General features: G+C 37.4%; 2 protein-coding genes across 3 annotated transcripts in view; one reads left to right on the top strand and one right to left on the bottom strand.

Moving 5' to 3' along the window:
• Positions 1–47: 47 nt before the first annotated feature.
• Positions 48–3,010, top strand: LOC126821345 (mitogen-activated protein kinase kinase kinase 3; the record flags this gene model as incomplete). The annotated part of the gene is made up of 3 exons (XM_050549756.2): positions 48–123; positions 806–971; positions 1,935–3,010. Coding segments are annotated over 3 exons (480 nt in total), but the record flags the coding sequence as incomplete, so codon positions are not given.
• A 35-nt stretch (positions 3,011–3,045) lies between these two features.
• Positions 3,046–19,214, bottom strand: part of LOC126821889 (uncharacterized) — a 50,157-nt gene continuing 33,988 nt past the window's right edge. Inside the window, exons 11-22 of one of the 2 annotated variants that reach the window (XM_050550486.2) lie at positions 17,460–17,638; positions 15,683–15,759; positions 13,103–14,276; positions 11,955–12,587; positions 11,157–11,602; positions 9,739–9,959; positions 9,377–9,561; positions 7,834–7,970; positions 7,329–7,463; positions 6,902–7,047; positions 6,522–6,642; positions 3,046–5,576 (exon numbers count right to left, since the gene is read on the bottom strand). Coding sequence is in view for 1 of the 2 variants with exons in the window: in XM_050550485.1 (XP_050406442.1) it covers positions 7,822–7,970; positions 9,377–9,561; positions 9,739–9,959; positions 11,157–11,602; positions 11,955–12,587; positions 13,103–14,276; positions 15,683–15,759; positions 17,460–17,638 (3,064 nt within the window). In the remaining variant the exon portion in view is untranslated. Of the gene's footprint in view, positions 5,577–6,521; positions 6,643–6,901; positions 7,048–7,328; positions 7,464–7,493; positions 7,971–9,376; positions 9,562–9,738; positions 9,960–11,156; positions 11,603–11,954; positions 12,588–13,102; positions 14,277–15,682; positions 15,760–17,459; positions 17,639–19,214 lie in introns of those variants that run through there. The other variant, XM_050550485.1, reaches the window with a different exon arrangement.

Below are 19,214 nucleotides of genomic sequence, written 5' to 3'. Positions count from 1 at the left end.
ACCAAGAATGGCCAACTTCTCATTAAAATCTTAACTAATGCATCGTTAGAAAGTATTCAAGACAGGTATTACAGGGTTTATCCTATCTTCACAAAAACGACATTATACATCGTGATATTAAAGGTTAGTAGCATATTGTTCATCAGAGTTATCCAGTCAAAATTTTATACTTAGTGACCGGGTAAAGTTACCAACAAATATAACTTGAACGTTATTGCTGAAACAGAATATTTCTCCGTGTATGCTTGTTGGTCTGAAGTACCAGTTAATTTAAAGGAGCTAAATCGCTAATATTTGATTTACATTCAATCGTTTCCATTTTACCCTCATTTCAAATCAGTTATGTGCGGCGAAATATGCCAGAAGTCTCAATCGAATGGCAATCTCTAACGTCTAGTTATTCCAGTCTACGTCGATAGTATTTACTGCGCATTCTCTCCAGATAAGAATATGTCGTCACCGTTTGCACGACTAGTGGAATATGTCTAACCTCGTTCTTCGAGTCCCATGTTACAAATTACGCTGAAATGCACTATATTGTAAAATGTTTATTTTTTCTTAAATATTAGATATCAGAAGCCCATCTTTACCCGGTAAGGTCACAGCATCAATCTTGATTTAAATTTACTAATTATTTGTGTTTTCAATTTCGAAGAATTTAGATCATATTGAGTTAGAGACTTAGCTACTTTAAGTCTGCCAATCAAATGCAAAGATGTAAAGAAATGGCCTATTTATGATCAGATTAAAATGTTAAGCCATTAGGAAATATCCCCAACACAACTTTAATTTAATTCTGTTTCAGCTGATAATATTTTGAGAGATACTCATGACAATGTAAAACTGGGAGAATTTAGTGTGGCTAAACGACTTCCGGCTGCTAGATTAGAGACGACAGTTGTAGGAACACCACACTGGATGGCACCTGAAGTCATCAATAGTGAAGGTTATGGTCGAAAAGCTGATATTTGGTAAAACAGAGAGAGAGGGAAATGGGGTTTAACGTCCACTCGACACAAACTAGGTCATTTCGGGACTAACATATTGTTTAATTTTATTTCAATAATTCGCTTGCGCGTAGGGGTCTTTAGCAGTGGGAGGACCCGGAGAAAACCCACGAGGTTGGACAGGCGACCCTACTCCTTGTCACGTACAACCGGGGATTCGAAACCACGCCAGTCGACTCAATGACAGACTTTATGATACAGTGCGCGCACGCTAACCATTCAGCCATCCCCCCCCCCCCCTTGATAAAAAAACTTTAATCTCACGTATATCATGACAGGATAACAATAGTGACTTAATTAATATGGCACATGACTCACTAGATCCCGGGTTGGATGCCAGTTGTTGGCTGGTGAAGTTCTCAGAATTTTCCAGCCCCTCCCCCCCTTTTTTAGTCCTAAGCGTGAGATGAAAAATCCAGATGTAATTATCTTGATTAACCCAGTTGGTACAGAAATATGAGACGTTTGTCAGTACAGACAGAATCTTGTTTTTTGAAAAACTGGATGATTTTTACTTACAATAATATTGTTGATCTGAGCCACGTCATTAACATGATTGGACAGATACAGATAATAACCTGAATACGTCATTAACATGATTGGACAGATACAAATAATAATCTGACTACGTCATTAACATGATTAGACAGATACAAATAATAACCTGAGTGCAAGTACTGTGATTATTCAATACTTGAGAATTGACATGCCTTCCGGTGATCTATTGAAAATAAGTAAGTTCCACTGCAGACCAGTTTGCTCTTTACCATTGCTTCAGGAATGTATTCGTCAGAAGTCGACAAAATGTATGTCCTTTACTTCTTTTAAAATCTTCTAATGATTTAATAGAGTCAGTTGTAATTTTGTAGGTATATAGTCATAATAGCCATTTCTATTTTTGACATTTCTTTTATATGTTGGTTTCAGGAGTTTGGGCTGTACGATTGTTGAAATGTTTACTACTAAACCTCCGTTCCATGAATATGAGCCTATTGCTGCAATGTTTCGAATCGTAAAATGTAAACATCCAGAATATGAACTACCAAAAGATGTGTCCGATTTGGCCAAGGAACTTTTAGCACTTGCATTTATAATAACTCCAGTCGATCGTCCGTCTGCCGATGATCTGCTAAAACATGGTTTCGTTCAAGATGGAAGACAGTGATCAGGATATATTGTGCATAGAAATGACACAAGGCCTATTTGCAAATTCAACAGAAAATGCTTGATGTCAAAAAACGACTTGTAGGAGATTCTCTATTTGTGTATAGAAACGACAAGACTTTTTGCAAAATCAACGGAAAACGTCGAAACAAACCTAATGTCTTTAGTAAACATCTGTACCATATACATGTGTATTTTGACTGTTTGTGTTGGATGTCAAGTTTGTGTCAATACAAGAGATGAGAAGAAGGGGAGACGACTCTAGTTAAAGTTTTGTTAAATTCAACTACAAGTTTATTATTGATGAAAAAGTGCTAGAGACAGTATTAATACTGAATATAGTATAAACGTTACTATGCGCATGCGTGATCAAACGGACATTTATGTACTCTTCTGTCAAGTCTACCAACCGCTCTTATTGGCGTGTGTTCAGTCTGCAAACGTTAGATTCATTGCACGTGGTGTGTGGTAATGTTATTTCAAAAAGGCGGTGATTTAATGAAAGCAATACCGACATCCAGGCTGTAAAGAGAACCCCTGAATTATGACGTCATATACATGTGGTTCTCTCCAAATTTTCAGCGATTTTCTGTATATAGGAAAATACAAAAAATCGTGCATGGACACACCGATGTATTCTTGCTGTTCAAATCGTGTACATGAAAACCTGACCTTGTAGTTAATCGTTTAAATCAAAATTATTGATATAATTAGTGTTCATCAGATTTTCACATAATACTACCAGGAAGACAAGATTGTGCATTATTTAATAAATTCACCTGCTATACACAAAGCAACAGCTTTCTGGGGGATCACTTTCAAGTTTTCAGTGTCAGGGGCTTTAACAACCAATAAAATAGATTAACGAGTCTGAATTCCAGTCCAATTTGGGAGGCCCGAAGTTACAGCTTTAGTTGGATTATTTCGTTAGCATGTTCTGAAATAATCAGAAATATCCAAAAATATGAATGACTATTTCTCTATTTTTCTTGTAGCCACCAATACCTGAAAATAGCCAGATTGCCTTGAAATTTTTTAAATTGGTGAGCTGCGTCGCCCCTTTCGAGTGCGGGCCCAATTTGGTGAAATTGGTCAAATGTGCCAAAAACCTGTTCAAGATTTGTGTGATAAGGGACATAAGTGAGATTCGATGGGGAACCCGTTTTCATTAGCCCAATTCGGAGCAGAACAGTAGGACGTTAAACAAAACCCCATTTCATTTCATTTCATTTCGATGGGAAACCTCCTAGGCTGTAAAAAGAACTCCTGAATTATGACGTCATATACGTAGGGTTCCTCCAACTTTTCAGCGATTTTCTGTATATAGGGAAATACCAAAAAATCGCGCAAGAACATTATCCGATGTATTCTTGCTGTTCAAAACATGTACATGAAAAGTGGGCCTTGTAGTTGGTCGTTTAAATCACAATTATTGATATAATTAGTATTCATCAGATTTTCACATAACACTACCAGGAAGACAAGACAATGCATTATTTAATAAATTTTACATAAATGTAACATAGTGCTATCAGGTATCGAATATACACAAACCAACAGCTTTCTGGGGGATAGCTTTCAAGTTTTCAGTGCCAGGGGCTTTAACAACCAATAAAATTGATTAACGAATCTGACGTCCAATATTGTTCCTTCTTACAGAGCTGATTGTAGAAAATGCGGGGGCCAATTGGGAGGCCCGAAGTTACAGCTTTAGTTGGATTATTTCGTTAGCATGTTCTAAAATAGTCAGAAATATTCAAAAATATGAATGACTATTTCTCTATTTTTCTTGTAGCCACCAATACCTGAAAATAGCCAGATTGCCTTGAAATTTTTTAAATTGATGAGCTGCGTCGCCCCTTTCGAGTGCGGGCCCAATTTGGTGAAATTGGTCAAATGTGCCAAAAACCTGTTCAAGATATGTGTGATAAGGGCAGTGGGTGAGATTCGATGGGGAACCCGTCTTCATTAGCCCAGTTCGGAGTAGAACAGAAGCACGTTAAACAAAACCCCATTTCATTTCATTTCATTTCGATTGGAAACCTCCTTAGGATTGATGGGAAGTTTGAGTTTGACCATAGTCTGCCTCAATCTCAGTCAGTGAATTTTGAGTTTACGACGGATTGACGGACAGGGACGACGATAATATAAACCCACATAAAATATGGGGCAAAAAAACCACGCGAAAACTACAACTGAATAGTTTCATGGTTTGACTCCAGCCGTGAAACTATTCATTTTTTTTTCAGACAACTGGTATCATTATGTATAGCATTCGTTGTAAAACTAATTCGGAGAGGTTTTGATTTGACAGTTTTTACGTATTTTTGTAACAGGTTTCGAAGTATTTTGGTTCTGTTATGCAAAACCTTTTTCGACGTTCCAAAGTAAAAGTTCGGTGATAAGACCACCTAAAGATACATTTTAATTAGAACAGGTATCGCTTTAGTTTTTATATTTTACGGTGATATTTATTGCTTTAAATCTTCCTAGTGCTAAAATGGAAAATTTCACCTTTTGACCTCCGGGGTCACAAAGAACAAGGGTGAATTCAGCAAGTTTACATTTTTATTGAAAGGATGATAACTTTCGATCATTTTCTGCTTATTTGCACGATGCAAAAATGGCTGCGCATTCACTTTCAGTGCAAATGAACTCATTTGACCCCAAATATCTCGAAACCCAACGGCGGACTGATTACCCCCCGGCATCGTATTCTACGCGAAATTTTACTATAGAAAAGTTGAGTCTGATTTTGTGCCCATTTGATAGACACCCCTCCGCACTGAACATCGATATGATTCGTCCTCCCATGACCACAATGCTTAACTGCAAATTTGAAAAGAATCCGCCAAAAACTGTAGCTCTGCCTCGTTCAAGAGAGAAAGAGAGAGAGAGAGAGAGAGAGGAAGGAGTTTAATGTCAACGCGACACAAACAAGGTCATTTCGGGACTAATATATGGTTGAATTTAATTTTAATAAATCGCCTGTGCATAGGGGTCTTTAGTAGTGGAAAGAAACCGGAAAAACCGGAGAAAACCTACGAGGATGGACACACGACCTTGATTACTCCTTGTCAAGTACAAGCAGGGAATCAAAACCATGTTGCTTGATTCAATGACAGACCTTATGATCCAACGCTCATGCGTAAAACCACTAGACCCCCAATACCTAAATTGTAAAATAAACTTCACAGTAAATAATGTCCAAAAAGATATAATTAAAGTGCATGTATAAAAGAGTTCAAGGCTCCAACATCATCGTTCATTTCCTTTGATTCCACTGTTAGCAGCGACCTGATTTTCAGGGAAAGTAATTCTGTGATAAACCAATTTCCGCATTAGTTTAGCATGCTCATTATTTAAGCACTGGGGGTTAATATTTCTAGATATGGCTAGAGCATTCTGAAATTATAAAAATCAGAAACACTATAATTCAATTTATCAAAATATTGTTTTTAAATTCGAGCTTGTATTGTCTCAAAAATGAGTGTTAATACATTAATCGCTATTATATTAAGTCTTGTTGTTATAAAATAATTTTATTTTTACCAAAGATACGATTCATATATATACATGACACGCTAGCTATATATACATGCGATGGTCATGCAAGATACGCCCACTTTTTGCAAGGAGTGAAAGGAAAACAGGGACAATCGAGGGTGTTTATTCTCATTTACTCAATATCCCAATGCTTCACATCGAATATGAAAAATAGAGTTCGCCTTTTCATGACCCCAGCTCTTCACGCCATATTTGTTTTAAATCCGTTAGAAACTGTAGCTTATATCACGTCTAGGATTTTTTCGGCAAAGGGGGTTGGGGTAACTCTTGAACTGAACTTTGATTATCAATAGGGTTCGTCCTCGCTTAATAAAATGCTTCACAACAAATTTGAAAAAGTTATGTTAAAAGCTGTGACTACGAGGAGTAACTCGGGAATAAGAGTTCGTGTAAAGATGATTATCTAAAGAGTTTGTCCTCTAGCGAACCGGTTGCTTAAAACAGGATTTTAAAAAACATATGTTAAATTTTTTAGCCACTATTGAGTTCATAAGGTTTTCGGGAAAGAGGTATACCTTCAGAACGGAACGAAAGGACAAATTCTTACCAAAAGCAAACTCATCCGACATATTTTTTACTCGTATATTTATTGCAGCTTCTAGAGGCTCCACAGCCTTGCTATATGTATTACATGCTTTGCCACTATTTACGTAAAGTGGGGACTGGGTGCATTTTAAGGGGAAGTCTCGCTCTGAAATTCGAACTCATCTCAGATTGTTGTGTCATGAACACACTCTGTGTCCACAATCAGGGAAAATATAAATCCATTGATACCATACATACCAATAAAACAAACGGTCCACAAGTTGCTAAATCTCTCTGTTTACTGGAAACCCAATCGTTACATTCAACCCAGTTAATGTTCAGTTCACCAGTTGTTTCTGTACGAAACCTCATGAATTTACTGTAAAATAAATAGGACCATCGCATATCACATTAGACAATTTATAATAAAATCAAATGGGAGACAAAAGAAAGTATAGCAGTAAAAACACAGCATAAGAGATTAAAGTATACACTCGACACAAACTATGTCATTTCGGGACTAAGATGTCGTACAGTGTTATTTCAATAATTCACATGCGAATACGGATCTTTAGCAGTGGGAGAAAACAGGAGGACCGGAGACAATCAAATAAATTATAAACCAGTAAGTTACTCACCTCCATCTATCTACAATATCAGTATCTCCATACTGAAGAGAATCGAGTAATGATACTCTCCCTTGTGTAATATTAGCAGCAAGTAAAACCCAATGGTGACGGGTATTAACAGGCATAAATATCCAGGTATAGTCGTTTAGTTTTACCTGAAATGTTTGTAATAAAAAATTAAAGTTGGATTATGTAAGTGCTTAATCTACCTATTGCAGTTATTTTTTTCTGTCCCAAATCTACTCTCTAGATCATCAGATGGCTTAGATATTGAATGGATTAGACAATACCCACCACATATTCCTTAAAAGATAATACGGTTACTGTCGAAAGGACTGAAAATCGAGACTTTACAGTGTCAGTTGTACTTGATAATTGAGAATATGAACTATTAACACACCTGTTATTAAACAATTAAAAATACTTTATGACTTACATTTTCTAAAGATGACATACATTGATCATAATGTTCTTCTAACATCAGCGCTGCTATGTAAGTTGGAATTACATAAATATTATTGCCATGTTGCTTTTCATCTTCACTAAGTAAACTTAAGTAGGCGTCTATAATCTAAAACATGTTTTCAGAAATATAAAATGACCTCTTATTATCTGATGTTTATCAAGTTTCTTGAGAGATATATACTGCATAATATTGGTGTCATTAGTAAATAAAACACTTTGCAATTATACATTAAAATCCTTAAAATTTTATGGGCATAATTAAAATCCGAAACACCTAACAAGCATCATTAAAATCCTTAACATTTAACAAGTATCATTTAAATCCTTAACATCAAAAAATAAGTATTTTCGATTGTTGTAAGAAAAATCTATACTTATTATTCGTTCAAATGGGATATAATTTAAGTATAATAAATCGAATTTTAGTGTGGGGTAGCTAACATACTGTAGATCAATTTTCAATTTCAAAATACTACCTTATCATGTAACCAGTTTTTACCGTCCAGAGACCGTAAATCCTCAAGGCTAAATCTGGTATCTGCCTTAACTGTTATCTCTGTGTTTTGGTATCTCTGTAACTCTTCAATCAGTTCATCTGCGTCTTTAAAGTTTTCTGAACAATAAATAAATGGACGACAATTAGAAACATTCAACAAAGCAAAGAAACTAAAACAACTAAAAAAACCAAACAAAAATACAACTAACAGTAGTATCTGAAATGGCAAGACTCGAACCCTTTCCTTCTCAAACTCGATTATCAAACCAACAGAGGGTCGGAGGAATGAATGAAGATTGGTTTTATAGCACCAAACGGACTATATTGTGCCAAACACATGGTGAAATATGAGGCAGGCTAAATTCTAAAACCAAACAACCCATTAGAGATTTCGTTTTACATGTCTTTTCCACACTAGGATCTGGAAGAGTTGTTATATGACACGCGTTCTGGTTGATGTGAGGGATTAGTCAATGAAACGGCCTGTTACGGTCAGTTCTTGGTGTGCGGTGCACGGAACTGTGGGTATCCCACTAGAAACATCAGCGCTGGTTGGTTAATGAAATGTACGGCGCCATAGGGTCAAAGGCCTCTCTTATGACCCCTGACATAACCTCCCACTACAACCGGTTAGATCTTCTTGAAGTGGATGCCATCGAAAGTATAAAAAAACGAAACGGAATATAAATGTGTATTTAAATCAGATTGATGAAATCTATAATAAAAACTGAACTATTTTAAAAGGTATGTCTTATAATATAGACCCGGTTGCGCAACTAATTGGGGTAATGACTTGCGACTGTAAAACTGCGATCTAAGATATTTAACATGCTTACATTAATTCAAAATGTGCTTTACTGAGAAATGGGGTTTAACGTCCACTCGACACAAACTAAGTCATTTCGGGACTAATATATGGTTTAATTTTATTTCAATAATTCGCTTGCACCTAAAGGTGATTAGATATGGGAGAAACCGGAGGACCCGGAGAAAACCCACAAGGTTGGACAGGCGACCCTACTCCTTGTCACGTACAACCGGGGATTCGAAACCACGCCAGTAGACTCAATGACATATTCTATGATACAGCCATTTACCCCCTCCCTTTGTTTAAGCAATAGTTGGGTAGAAAATAAAAACCTCACTGATACTCCTTTTATGTAGATGTGTTCAGTGTGGGCTTTAGGTGTAGGATAAAGCACAAGACTGAGGTTATGCTGGGGAAAGAAAGACTGAAAATAATAACCCGAGAAAAAGAAAAACCGAGGCCGGCAGGCCGAGTTTTTTCTGTCGAGGGTTTTTTCTGAAGATTTTCTTCCCCAGCATAACCGAAGTCGAGGACTTTATCTTGGTTTTAATACAGCACATATCTGCTTTTATCTTATAACAGTGTTTCGTCCAAAACTTTTACTTTTTATCCGTTTTAAATTCATTCTTCAGAACTCCCAAAAATCACCATTCTAAAATGATTGCCACTAGTTTCCCAAGTCAAAAGGTGTTTGAATTATCAACAATGGATTTACCTTTACATATAGGATCGCTTGGCAATAAATCTGTTCTCTTTGGTTTACTAGTTTCACTGTTTTGTGCCAAGTACTCGCTATTCCGGTCGACAGGTCCAGTGCTATCTCGTCTCACAATTACCACACCTCTAGTATAGAGAGCCTTTCTTACTTGAGTCAAATATGCTGGATCTGGGTAGCCATTACTAAAGTATAATATACATAATATGCATTACGATTGTATGTTTATTCAGGACATCACAGTTTTGATGTGTCAAGTATAAAATTATTACTACGATGCGACTATTGGCTTAAATTCTGAAATAGAATCTCACCATCTGTGTCACCTTGCTAGACCGCCTTTTTTTTTTATCTATACCTACCTTTCTGGTCCACCATCTTGTCTGGTTTTATGTGGTATGTTACTCCATGTTACAAACTCTCTACCAGGTGATGACGTCACACCTGAACTCACGGTAAATATCAATCTTCTATCAAACGCTAGTTTTAATAACTTTAAGATTACTCTACCCTCCGTATTATCAGGTAAATAGGCTGTCTCTGTTTTACCTTTAAACGGGTAGCCAGGTCTTGGGTGGTTCGCCTGCAATAAAAGGTTTTAGAATTAAAAATAAAAACAACCATGATCTGTGTAAAACATCGAAATAAAACTGAAAAGTTTTAAAAAATAGAGTGAGAGAAATGGGGTTTAACATCCACTCGGGACTAACATATAGTTCAATTTTATTACAATAATGCGCTTGCGCGTAGGGGGTCATATTCCTGAAGCCCCGAGAAATCCCTCTCTGGCCATTGCTGAATTAGCTTCTGATACTTGAGCTTTTGAGGGAGTGTGTTTAATCCTCCTGTTCAATCAAATCTATCCCAAGTACAGCAACATGACAGCCCATCGATTAATCTGGATCGTCCCTAAAACTTTGGACAGTGATTTAAGGTAATAAAATCGGTGAAAGTATGTTCGTCTCCAAACAGTATTGTTTACATTGTTTTCGATTTGATAGTCTCGTTTGTCACGCAATTACTTTTTCAGCAATATTCTGCTATGCACAGGTTAATTGGGTATAATAACGTTATGTAAACATAATATTTGGTCCAATTTGGAGCTCTGCTTTAAGCGAAATGCCTTTGTAACGCAGTTAATTGGTTGTTAATCGGACCATTGACCAGTCATAATCTGGAACAGAAATTTGCTTTCGTTAAAGCAGTGTTTAGTGGGATTAGGTATAATCAAATGAAACACTGCGAGAAGTATGGTAGGGGATGTTTAGCACGCGTTAACCGTCCCCACCCCCCACTGCTAACGTTTTAAAGAATGTCTGAATAAGATGCACACCCACACAATATATAATATATCAGCAAACAATCCTTCAAATCTGAACTGATTAAGACTCCTTGAGAGCGGAGATTCTTCTCAACTCAAACTCCACAGTGATCTGCCAGTGTGTGATGTACACTTACCGACTGAATACCATCGTGGAAAGTATAAATTATTTCTATGGTATCACAATAAGGAAAACCGCCAAGATGAGTGTGTAAAATACTGTGTTCCATTTTGACACCAGGTTTGTATTTCACCATAGGCACTAGTATATTTTGAGGTTCATTTTACATGTACCCGTACTAAAATTTTGTTCAAACAGAATGCCCACCTAACAAGTTGCCTCTTACAAAAATCAGCTAAAATTGTTATAAATCTGAACCGAGTAGGTAGTAGAGAATGCGACTGAATTCCGTGAGAGTAGAGATTCTTCTCAAATTCCAGTATGTAACGTATACTTACCGACTGAATACCATCGTTGAAGGAATAAAGTATCTCTGTGGTATCACAATGAGGAAAACCTTCAAGATGAGTGTGTAAAATATTGTGTTCCATTTTACCATCAGGTTGGTATCCTGTTTGTATTTCACCATAAGCATTAATATGACAAATCGGACAGACAGGGTTCTTCTCAATTGCTGCATCTACACATTCTGCACAAAATGTATGTCCACAAGGCAGCGCTTTAATGTCAGTAATTTCATCTAAACATATTGGACATTTTGTATCCGATATTTTAACAATTCCCCCAAGTTGTTTTATGTAATCTTCATAGTTAATCTGAAGCTTCTTTATTTTATCTTCAGAATCAGCAACTAAATGTATCTCTTTTAATGTGGATGGCTTGGCTGTTTTAAACAGGTTTACCAGAGAGGTGAACAGAACATCAGCATCAATGTTTCCAATATCTTTAAAACAGAATACAACTGACCCAATTCAAAACATGATAATAGAACACTATTATGATAAAGCACATAACAAATACTTACAGTCAGCACACGAAATGAAAGGATTGGTTACCAGACTTGAAATGGCCTCGGTCGATCCGGATCATAATACAAAATAACTGTTCGTAAATATATACTAAAACATACAGTTCTTTTCTGCATAGTGAATAAACTTTCTGGAAGTTGTAAGAAACATTTGAATCCATTCGTCAAAGTCATCTTGGGGCATGAAATCAAGCATAAATCCAGACATGATATTTAAATTTCTTTTGTTTTAATTTAAAAGGAAAAGAAATTGAAGTTTTTACTGTACCTATTGTAAATGATGCATCTGTTGTCATACTAATTTCTTTTACCAGATTATCCAGTAAAACATCTATTTCTTTCCGGCCTGGTTTAATTGATGAAATAAGATGGTAAATATGTTGGTATGGTAAACATCCTGCCGAAGTAATTAATACAGATCCAGCCTTAAAACCCCCGTCTGATCTCACCTTTGACCTTTCTTCTTTGTAATCACCCCCCGCTGCGTTGATGATCTTTTTAGCAGAAGCCTTAAAATTAGTCATTTTAGTATCTTCCCAAGTTGTAACAGAATCTGTTTTAGTTGATAAAAGTGCTGCTTGGTAGATGTGTAGAGTAATAATAGAATGTAAGGTACAGGTTATATGTGGTTTATTGTTGGTTATCTCCCTTTCTGGTTGCTGTACAGCAGCCTTACAAGTAATCTCTTTAATAAATCTTTCAATTTCTTCTTTTATCAAATCATCATCATCCTCTTCAGTAAAAAACATGTCAAAACCAGTCTGAACCATTGAAACCATTCCATCTAGGAGATCAACAAAATAGATTTCCCTTAAATTGGACACAGGATAAACTGCATCAAAACTTTTCACTGCCTTTGCATACATATGGGCACAGATATTCTTAGGTACTCCAAAAATAGCTGTAAAAACAAGGGGATTTTAAATAACACACCTGTATCAATTTACAGGTAAAAATAACAATTTTTCCTGGAACTACATCCCATGTTATTGTCATTTCAACTGAAGCTTCTGATATATCCCAATATAGGGGATATAAACTTCAGCTGTCACAAATAGATTCCAGGGGATATTTCTTGTGAAAGGGCACAACACGTTTGTATAGACAGTGGTCTATCATTTAAAACACCCTAACGTATCACTGATGTTATTCTGCAAAAAATGGTACTTACAAAAGAAAATATATGACTGCTCTCCTGGCCATTTTGTATTGTAAGTTAGATATTTTAAGTACCATCTTGTCCAAGTGTTTTATGAACTGAAAGTGCTGATGTAAAATGCTTTCCAGTTATCCGGGTCATTAAGACACTAGATGATACTATCCCTTATACTGAATTCATTGTGGCAAAAACGTGATCAACCCCGGGGGCGCTGGAGGGGGGGGGGGTATTTTTACACCAACTAAGCTATAACCTACCTGATGATATTGAAGGAATGGCGATGCTTTGAAAACCATCTTGATCTGCTTCTACAAGACATCGTACAATAGTTTTACATAAATCATCTTCACAGGCCGATTTGTTGGAATAATCAGACCAACATGGTCCTACAGCATGGTACACTTGTTTACAGATCATATTACCACCAGTAGTTTTACAGATACCAGTAACAGGTAGTTGTCCATTGTCATCTATATATCGTTTACACTGTCTGTCTAGTTCATCTCCACCAGCTGTAGCTATAAACCTAGCTACTTCTCCAACATGCCTCATCATTTCATTAGCAAAATTTACAATAACCTCAATATCTAATATAGTTATATCGCTCTGCTTTACACACACTGTCAGATGTTTACACTTTGTATAGAAAATGTGTTCTTGGATCAGTGGTGGTGCTAATTTCACAGCAGTTGGAGTTGGTGTATATTCGTCCGTTCTTGTTCGTTGCTGTTTTTTATTGGTTAATTTCAGGATACCAACTGCTACTTTAGCTTCATGACTGACAGGAGGAGTGGTGGGTGTATATTCGTCTGTTCGTGTTCGTTGCTGTTTTTTATTTGTAAATTTTATGATACCAACTGCAATTTTAGCTTGATGACTGACAAGTTCTACCTCCACATAATCCTCACCTAAGATATGAATACTGCTTGTTTTAGTATCAAATTCAACATAGACAGTATCCATATGAGCATGGTTTGTACTGTAACGTTTGGCTTCTTCTATTTTATCGCCATTAACATCAATTTCTTCATGATATAATTTATTCATTAAATCTTTCAGATCTTCCACCAGTTTGTCTTTTGAATCTTTTGGAAGGGTGAAATGTGTTTCTCCATCTGCTTCTTTGACATCACCACAAATCTTCTTCATTTTGTCCTGACCAAAAAGACATTTTAAAGCTCTAAATTTGTATGTCTTCACTGAACATGGTTCTACCTGTACTGGTTGGAGTCCAGTATTTTGGTTATATTTTTTACCATACTTCTCTTGTAACATTATTTTAGCCAACTCAATCTGTTGGGGACAACCTTCTATAAATACTTCACCATTAGTACTCATTGTGTAAACACCTGAAGCTTCCTGTAAACCCTTCTTTAGGGCGTTACAACCCTTGATATGTACGTTCACCCTATGTATCACAGGGGTTAACACCTATAATATAACAATACAATGTTAACTCTAATCTTCATAAAGTGGGAATTCGATCAAGTGGGGTGTATCATTTCATACAGTTATTATTATAATTCCATAGTAGTAAGCACTGTGAATTAATCAGGAACTAACTTTAGGTCCGAGAGAGAGAGAGAGAGAGAGGGAGGGAGGGGTGGGTGTGTGTGTGTGGGGGGGGGTATGCACTCGACATAAACTAGGTCATTTGTGGACCCAGAAAAAACCCACAAGGTTGGACAGGCAACCTCACTCTTTGTCACGTTCAACCGGGAATTCGAAACCAAACAAGTTGACTCAATGACAGACCGTATTTTATAACGCGCACGCGCTAACCATTCGGCCATCCCCTAGGTCCTAAAGCATCCACCAGTGTATGGATAATTAATGGTGGGTGTCATAGAATTAGTATTATAATTCCATGGATGTATGAATGAGCGCTAGGGTGGGTAGCATCTAAATCTAGCTGTTCTAATTATCGGAAATCGTTGAAAATGAATAGGATTCTACACATAAACACTGTGAATTAATTTCAAATCAATCAGGAAATAACTTTAACCTCTAGAGCATCCACAAGATTTCACAAGGTGACCAAGAATAATGTCTCATTTTGCAATTATCAGAAAGAGTCTCATGAACTTAACACTGTGTATAAGTTTCACGTTAATTGGATGATTATTTTGCCTCTAGAGCGTCCACAAAATTTTTAAAACTGATCAAGGGCCATAACTCAGGCAGTAATTCTTGAAAATTGTTGAGGCTTCTTTGTCTCATGACGTTAAACATTGTTCATACATTTAAAGTTAATCAGCAATCGTGTATGACAGACAACAGTGACATCATATGACGGCGACAGACAAAAATATAATTATAAGAATATGCGGTTATAGCAATAATGCATAAAGTCTCTTCATCACTGGTTATTTACATCTGGCTGAAATATAGTTTAGGGAAATGCCCTTTGAAATGCTCTGCTTGCATAAAACCTCATTATATTCTATTTACAGGACCAGGTTTAGGATCCCCTTATGCACACATGGCAGGGTTGATATGGGAGACATATTACCATGGAGAATGCTCACTAGTTCGCGGGTTCACTAGTCCGCAGGTTTATTAGTCTACCGATATCTATTATTAGGGTTGGGTTAGGGTTTGGGTTCATTAGTCCACCGATAGCTATTATTAGGGAAAGGGTTGGGTTGGGTTAGGGTAAGGTTTATTGATACCCATGTATATAGTATTCTTATAGCGGTAGACTAGTACACCCACGGACAAGTGAACCTCTCTCATTACCGCGGTCTCTTTCCTATGCAGTTCATTAGCACACTAGCTGATTTTACAATGAGATAAAACCAAGATAAGACAAAAAGACAGACATGAAAAATTCTTACCTCTTGCGATGCTGGCATATCGATAAACTTAAAAGTTTCATATTTCTTCTTTATTAAAGCACAGGCTTCATCTTTCACTACAATAAATACATAGTTGAAGATAAAACAATATACTTGTTGATGGGATGAAACAAACAAGGTTATGTGTACATGATGGTGTGCTTGTAAAAGAACCCTTGACAGTTGGAATTTGAAATAAGATTAGTCTGTTGCATCGCTCTCAGGTCAAAATTTATCCCCACATCCGACTGTAGGGCACACGCCCATCTTTATTTGCCCAGTTGGTGCAGAAAAGGTGGGACGTTAAACCACATTTCATTTCATTTAAGGAATTCCTTACGGGTTACTGGGTAAGCACCTTGTCTGATTTACTTTTACGGACTTGGAAACTGAAGGGGTTTTTTTCTGCGAAAAAATAGCACAAGATTTTATTGTATATTTGTGACCATATCTCCAACTTTACCTGAGCAATAAGGCTCCTTCCCAAACACAGAATTGAATCCAGGAAATGTTCTCAAAAACGTTACCTGACTTCTGAGATGGTAATGTGTTCTCCATGATTTTCATGTAACTCATACTGCACGTGCTGTTCACCAGGACAGGACCAGTCCTATAAAATGCATCCCTATACCTGGTTGAATCATTCAACTACGTCAGCAGCATGCCACGACTCACGGCAGCTCAGAAGAACCAGGCGCTTGGAAGACTCGACGCTGGCCACACTACCCAAGACGTTGCCAATCACTTTCAGGTCAATGTTCGGACCATCTACAGGCTTCAGCAACGCTTTCGGGCCACCAACACCACGGATGATCGCCCTCGAACTGGTAGACCAAGGGTTACCACAAGGCGACAAGACCGCCATGCTATGCGACAGCACGTGCAGAATCCCTCCACACAGGCATCTGAGACAGCACGTCATACAGTGGGAACACACGGAAGATCCATCAGTACCGATACAGTGCGCCGACGTCTCACAGATGCGTATCAATTGCAGATGGCAGGACCAGAATATGGCGTTGACGTGGCCAGCGTTATTCTGACCAATGTCTTATGGAACGAGACTTATGTGTCGAATCCGCGGATGGGTCCTGTGGTGTTCCAAAAGCTCTGTCCAAGAAGAGGAGGCGGAATCACAACAGTGCGCTACATCGATCAAGCTCTCAGACCCCACGTCATACCACATTTCGCACTTCATCGAAACGTTTTCCAGCATGACAACGCCCGGGCCCACACCGCCAGAGTTACTCGGGAATATCTACAGCAGAACGGTGTCATAGTTATGCACTGGCCAGCCCTTAGTCCGGACTTAAACCTGATTAAACATCTTTGGGATGAAATTCAGAGGAGACTTAATAACGTCGTACCGAGACCAAACACAGCCGATTGATTGCGCCACGCTTTTCTGAGAGTGTGGTTCCAGGTCCCAATGGTTTTCATCAATCGTCTGGTTCACTCTATTTACAGACGTATGTATCAACATACTGTTCACAAAAAATTGCTCTGATCCATTTAGTAAGTACTTTTCTCGAATGATTTGATTAAAGTGCCGCTCTGATTTTGAAATTGTACTGACGGTTTTTTTTTTGCTGTTTAGTATATAATGGTCCATTCTGCCTCATAAACTATTGTCTTTAATATCCGCATAGATTTTTAACAATACAATATAAATATGTTGGACACAGAGAGCATGTCAGTTGATATGACTGGACAACCCCCTTCACAATTTTATTATAAACTAACAGAGAAAATGCTGGATCAATGCACATTTTCATACCTTTTTTGTTTCCAAAAGCCAGAAATGCTTTATATATATTGTCTTGAAATGGTGAAACTACACAAAGAGGTTGAATCTCTGCCTTCAAGTTTGGTACCAACACATTCTTTACATTGGCCATACCAAGTTCTTTGGCGGTATATTCTATAATAACACATCTTGATTCGTGGGAACCATGTCTATAGTAAACATATGTAAGATATAATTCTGACTAGAAACCAGAACCAGATATCCTAATTCTACCAGATATTCCCCCCCCCCCCCAACAGTCTCAATTTTGATCTTCGAAGTAATTATTAGTGAGCAGAAATTCGTCCGTGTATCTGTTATCACTCGTCACTTCATTACTTTCGTCATTTCCGTTTTTATACGCCCACATTTTCATGTGGACGTATATTGTCGCCCCTTTCCGTCTGGATGTCCGTCCGTCCGTCCACAATTTGTTTGTGGGCACTCTACAGGTCACAATTCTTATCCGATTTTGACGAAACTTGAAATATAGGTTTATCACCAAAGGATCTCGGCTGCTTTCGATATTGGCATGGATCGGATAGAAACTTCATGGATCATGGGCCCTGTTTGTGAACCCTATAGCTTGTGGACCCTATAGAGGTCACAATTTTTATTCGATTTTGTTGAAATGTAAGTTTATAACCCTCGGTTCCTTTCGATATTCGCGCATATCGGACCGTAACTTCCTGAATTATGGCCCCTGATTGTACGAAATGTCGCGTTTTTAGCTTGTTGAGCCTATAGAGGTCATAATTTTTATCCGATTTAAAAAAACGTATTATTATCTCACCCAAATCGGCCCAACATTGACAGACAAAATAGCCGCCGTTCGTTCTCAAATAGCGTAAAAATATGGTATATCAAGGGTGTGGACCCTATAGAGGTCACAATTTTGATCCGATTTTGATGAAACTTGAAATACATATTTATAACCGAAAGATCTTGGCTCCGTTCGATATTCGCACATATTGGATCATAACTTCCTGAATTATGATTGTACGAAAAGTCGCGTTTTTAGGATGTGATCCCTCTAGATTTAAAAAAACGTTTGAATATATCACTGTTACACCCTTATGATGGTTGAGTCCGAATTCCGTACAAATCGAACCAAAACTACCGGAAAAAATGGCTGCCCCTCGTACGCAAATATTGTAAATATATGGCATATTAAGGTTTTGGACCCTCTAGAGCAGTGATTCTCAACCAGTGTGCCGCGAGATCTTCCTAAGTGTGCCGCGAAATTTTGAACGGTACACTAAGAAAATGCGAAAAATCACTCCCAATTTGAGTATTCACTGGTGTCTACTGGTAACTTCGTAGCTGTGTTTTTCATTATTTAGTTTGAGTCACTCTATGTGATTATGACTAGTCCGTGTGTACGGTTGTATGCCGTCTATGACTTGCCATGTTTTTATTTTGTAAAATTCAAATATTTTTCATATATATCTAGTCAGGTGTGCCGCTATTTTTTCATATGTTCCAAAGTGTGCCGTTGGCAAAAAAAGGTTGAGAACCACTGCTCTAGAGAGAGGACTCAATTTTGATCCGATTTTGATGAAACTTGAAATACATGTTTATAACCCAAAGATCTTGGTTCCTTTCAATATTCATGCATATCGGATTGTAACTTCCTGAATTATGGCCCTTGATTGTACGAAAAATCACATCTTTTTTTGAGCTCGTTCTCTGTCCATCTCTTGCAAAATGTGGGCGTATCTTGCATGACAACCGCTTGTTTTGAAA

This window comes from Patella vulgata, chromosome 5, assembly GCF_932274485.2.
Source record: "Patella vulgata chromosome 5, xgPatVulg1.2, whole genome shotgun sequence".
NCBI classification, from domain to species: Eukaryota; Metazoa; Mollusca; class Gastropoda; family Patellidae; genus Patella; species Patella vulgata.
Note: the sequence above shows the minus strand (reverse complement) of the source record. Positions and strands in the feature narration are given on the sequence as shown.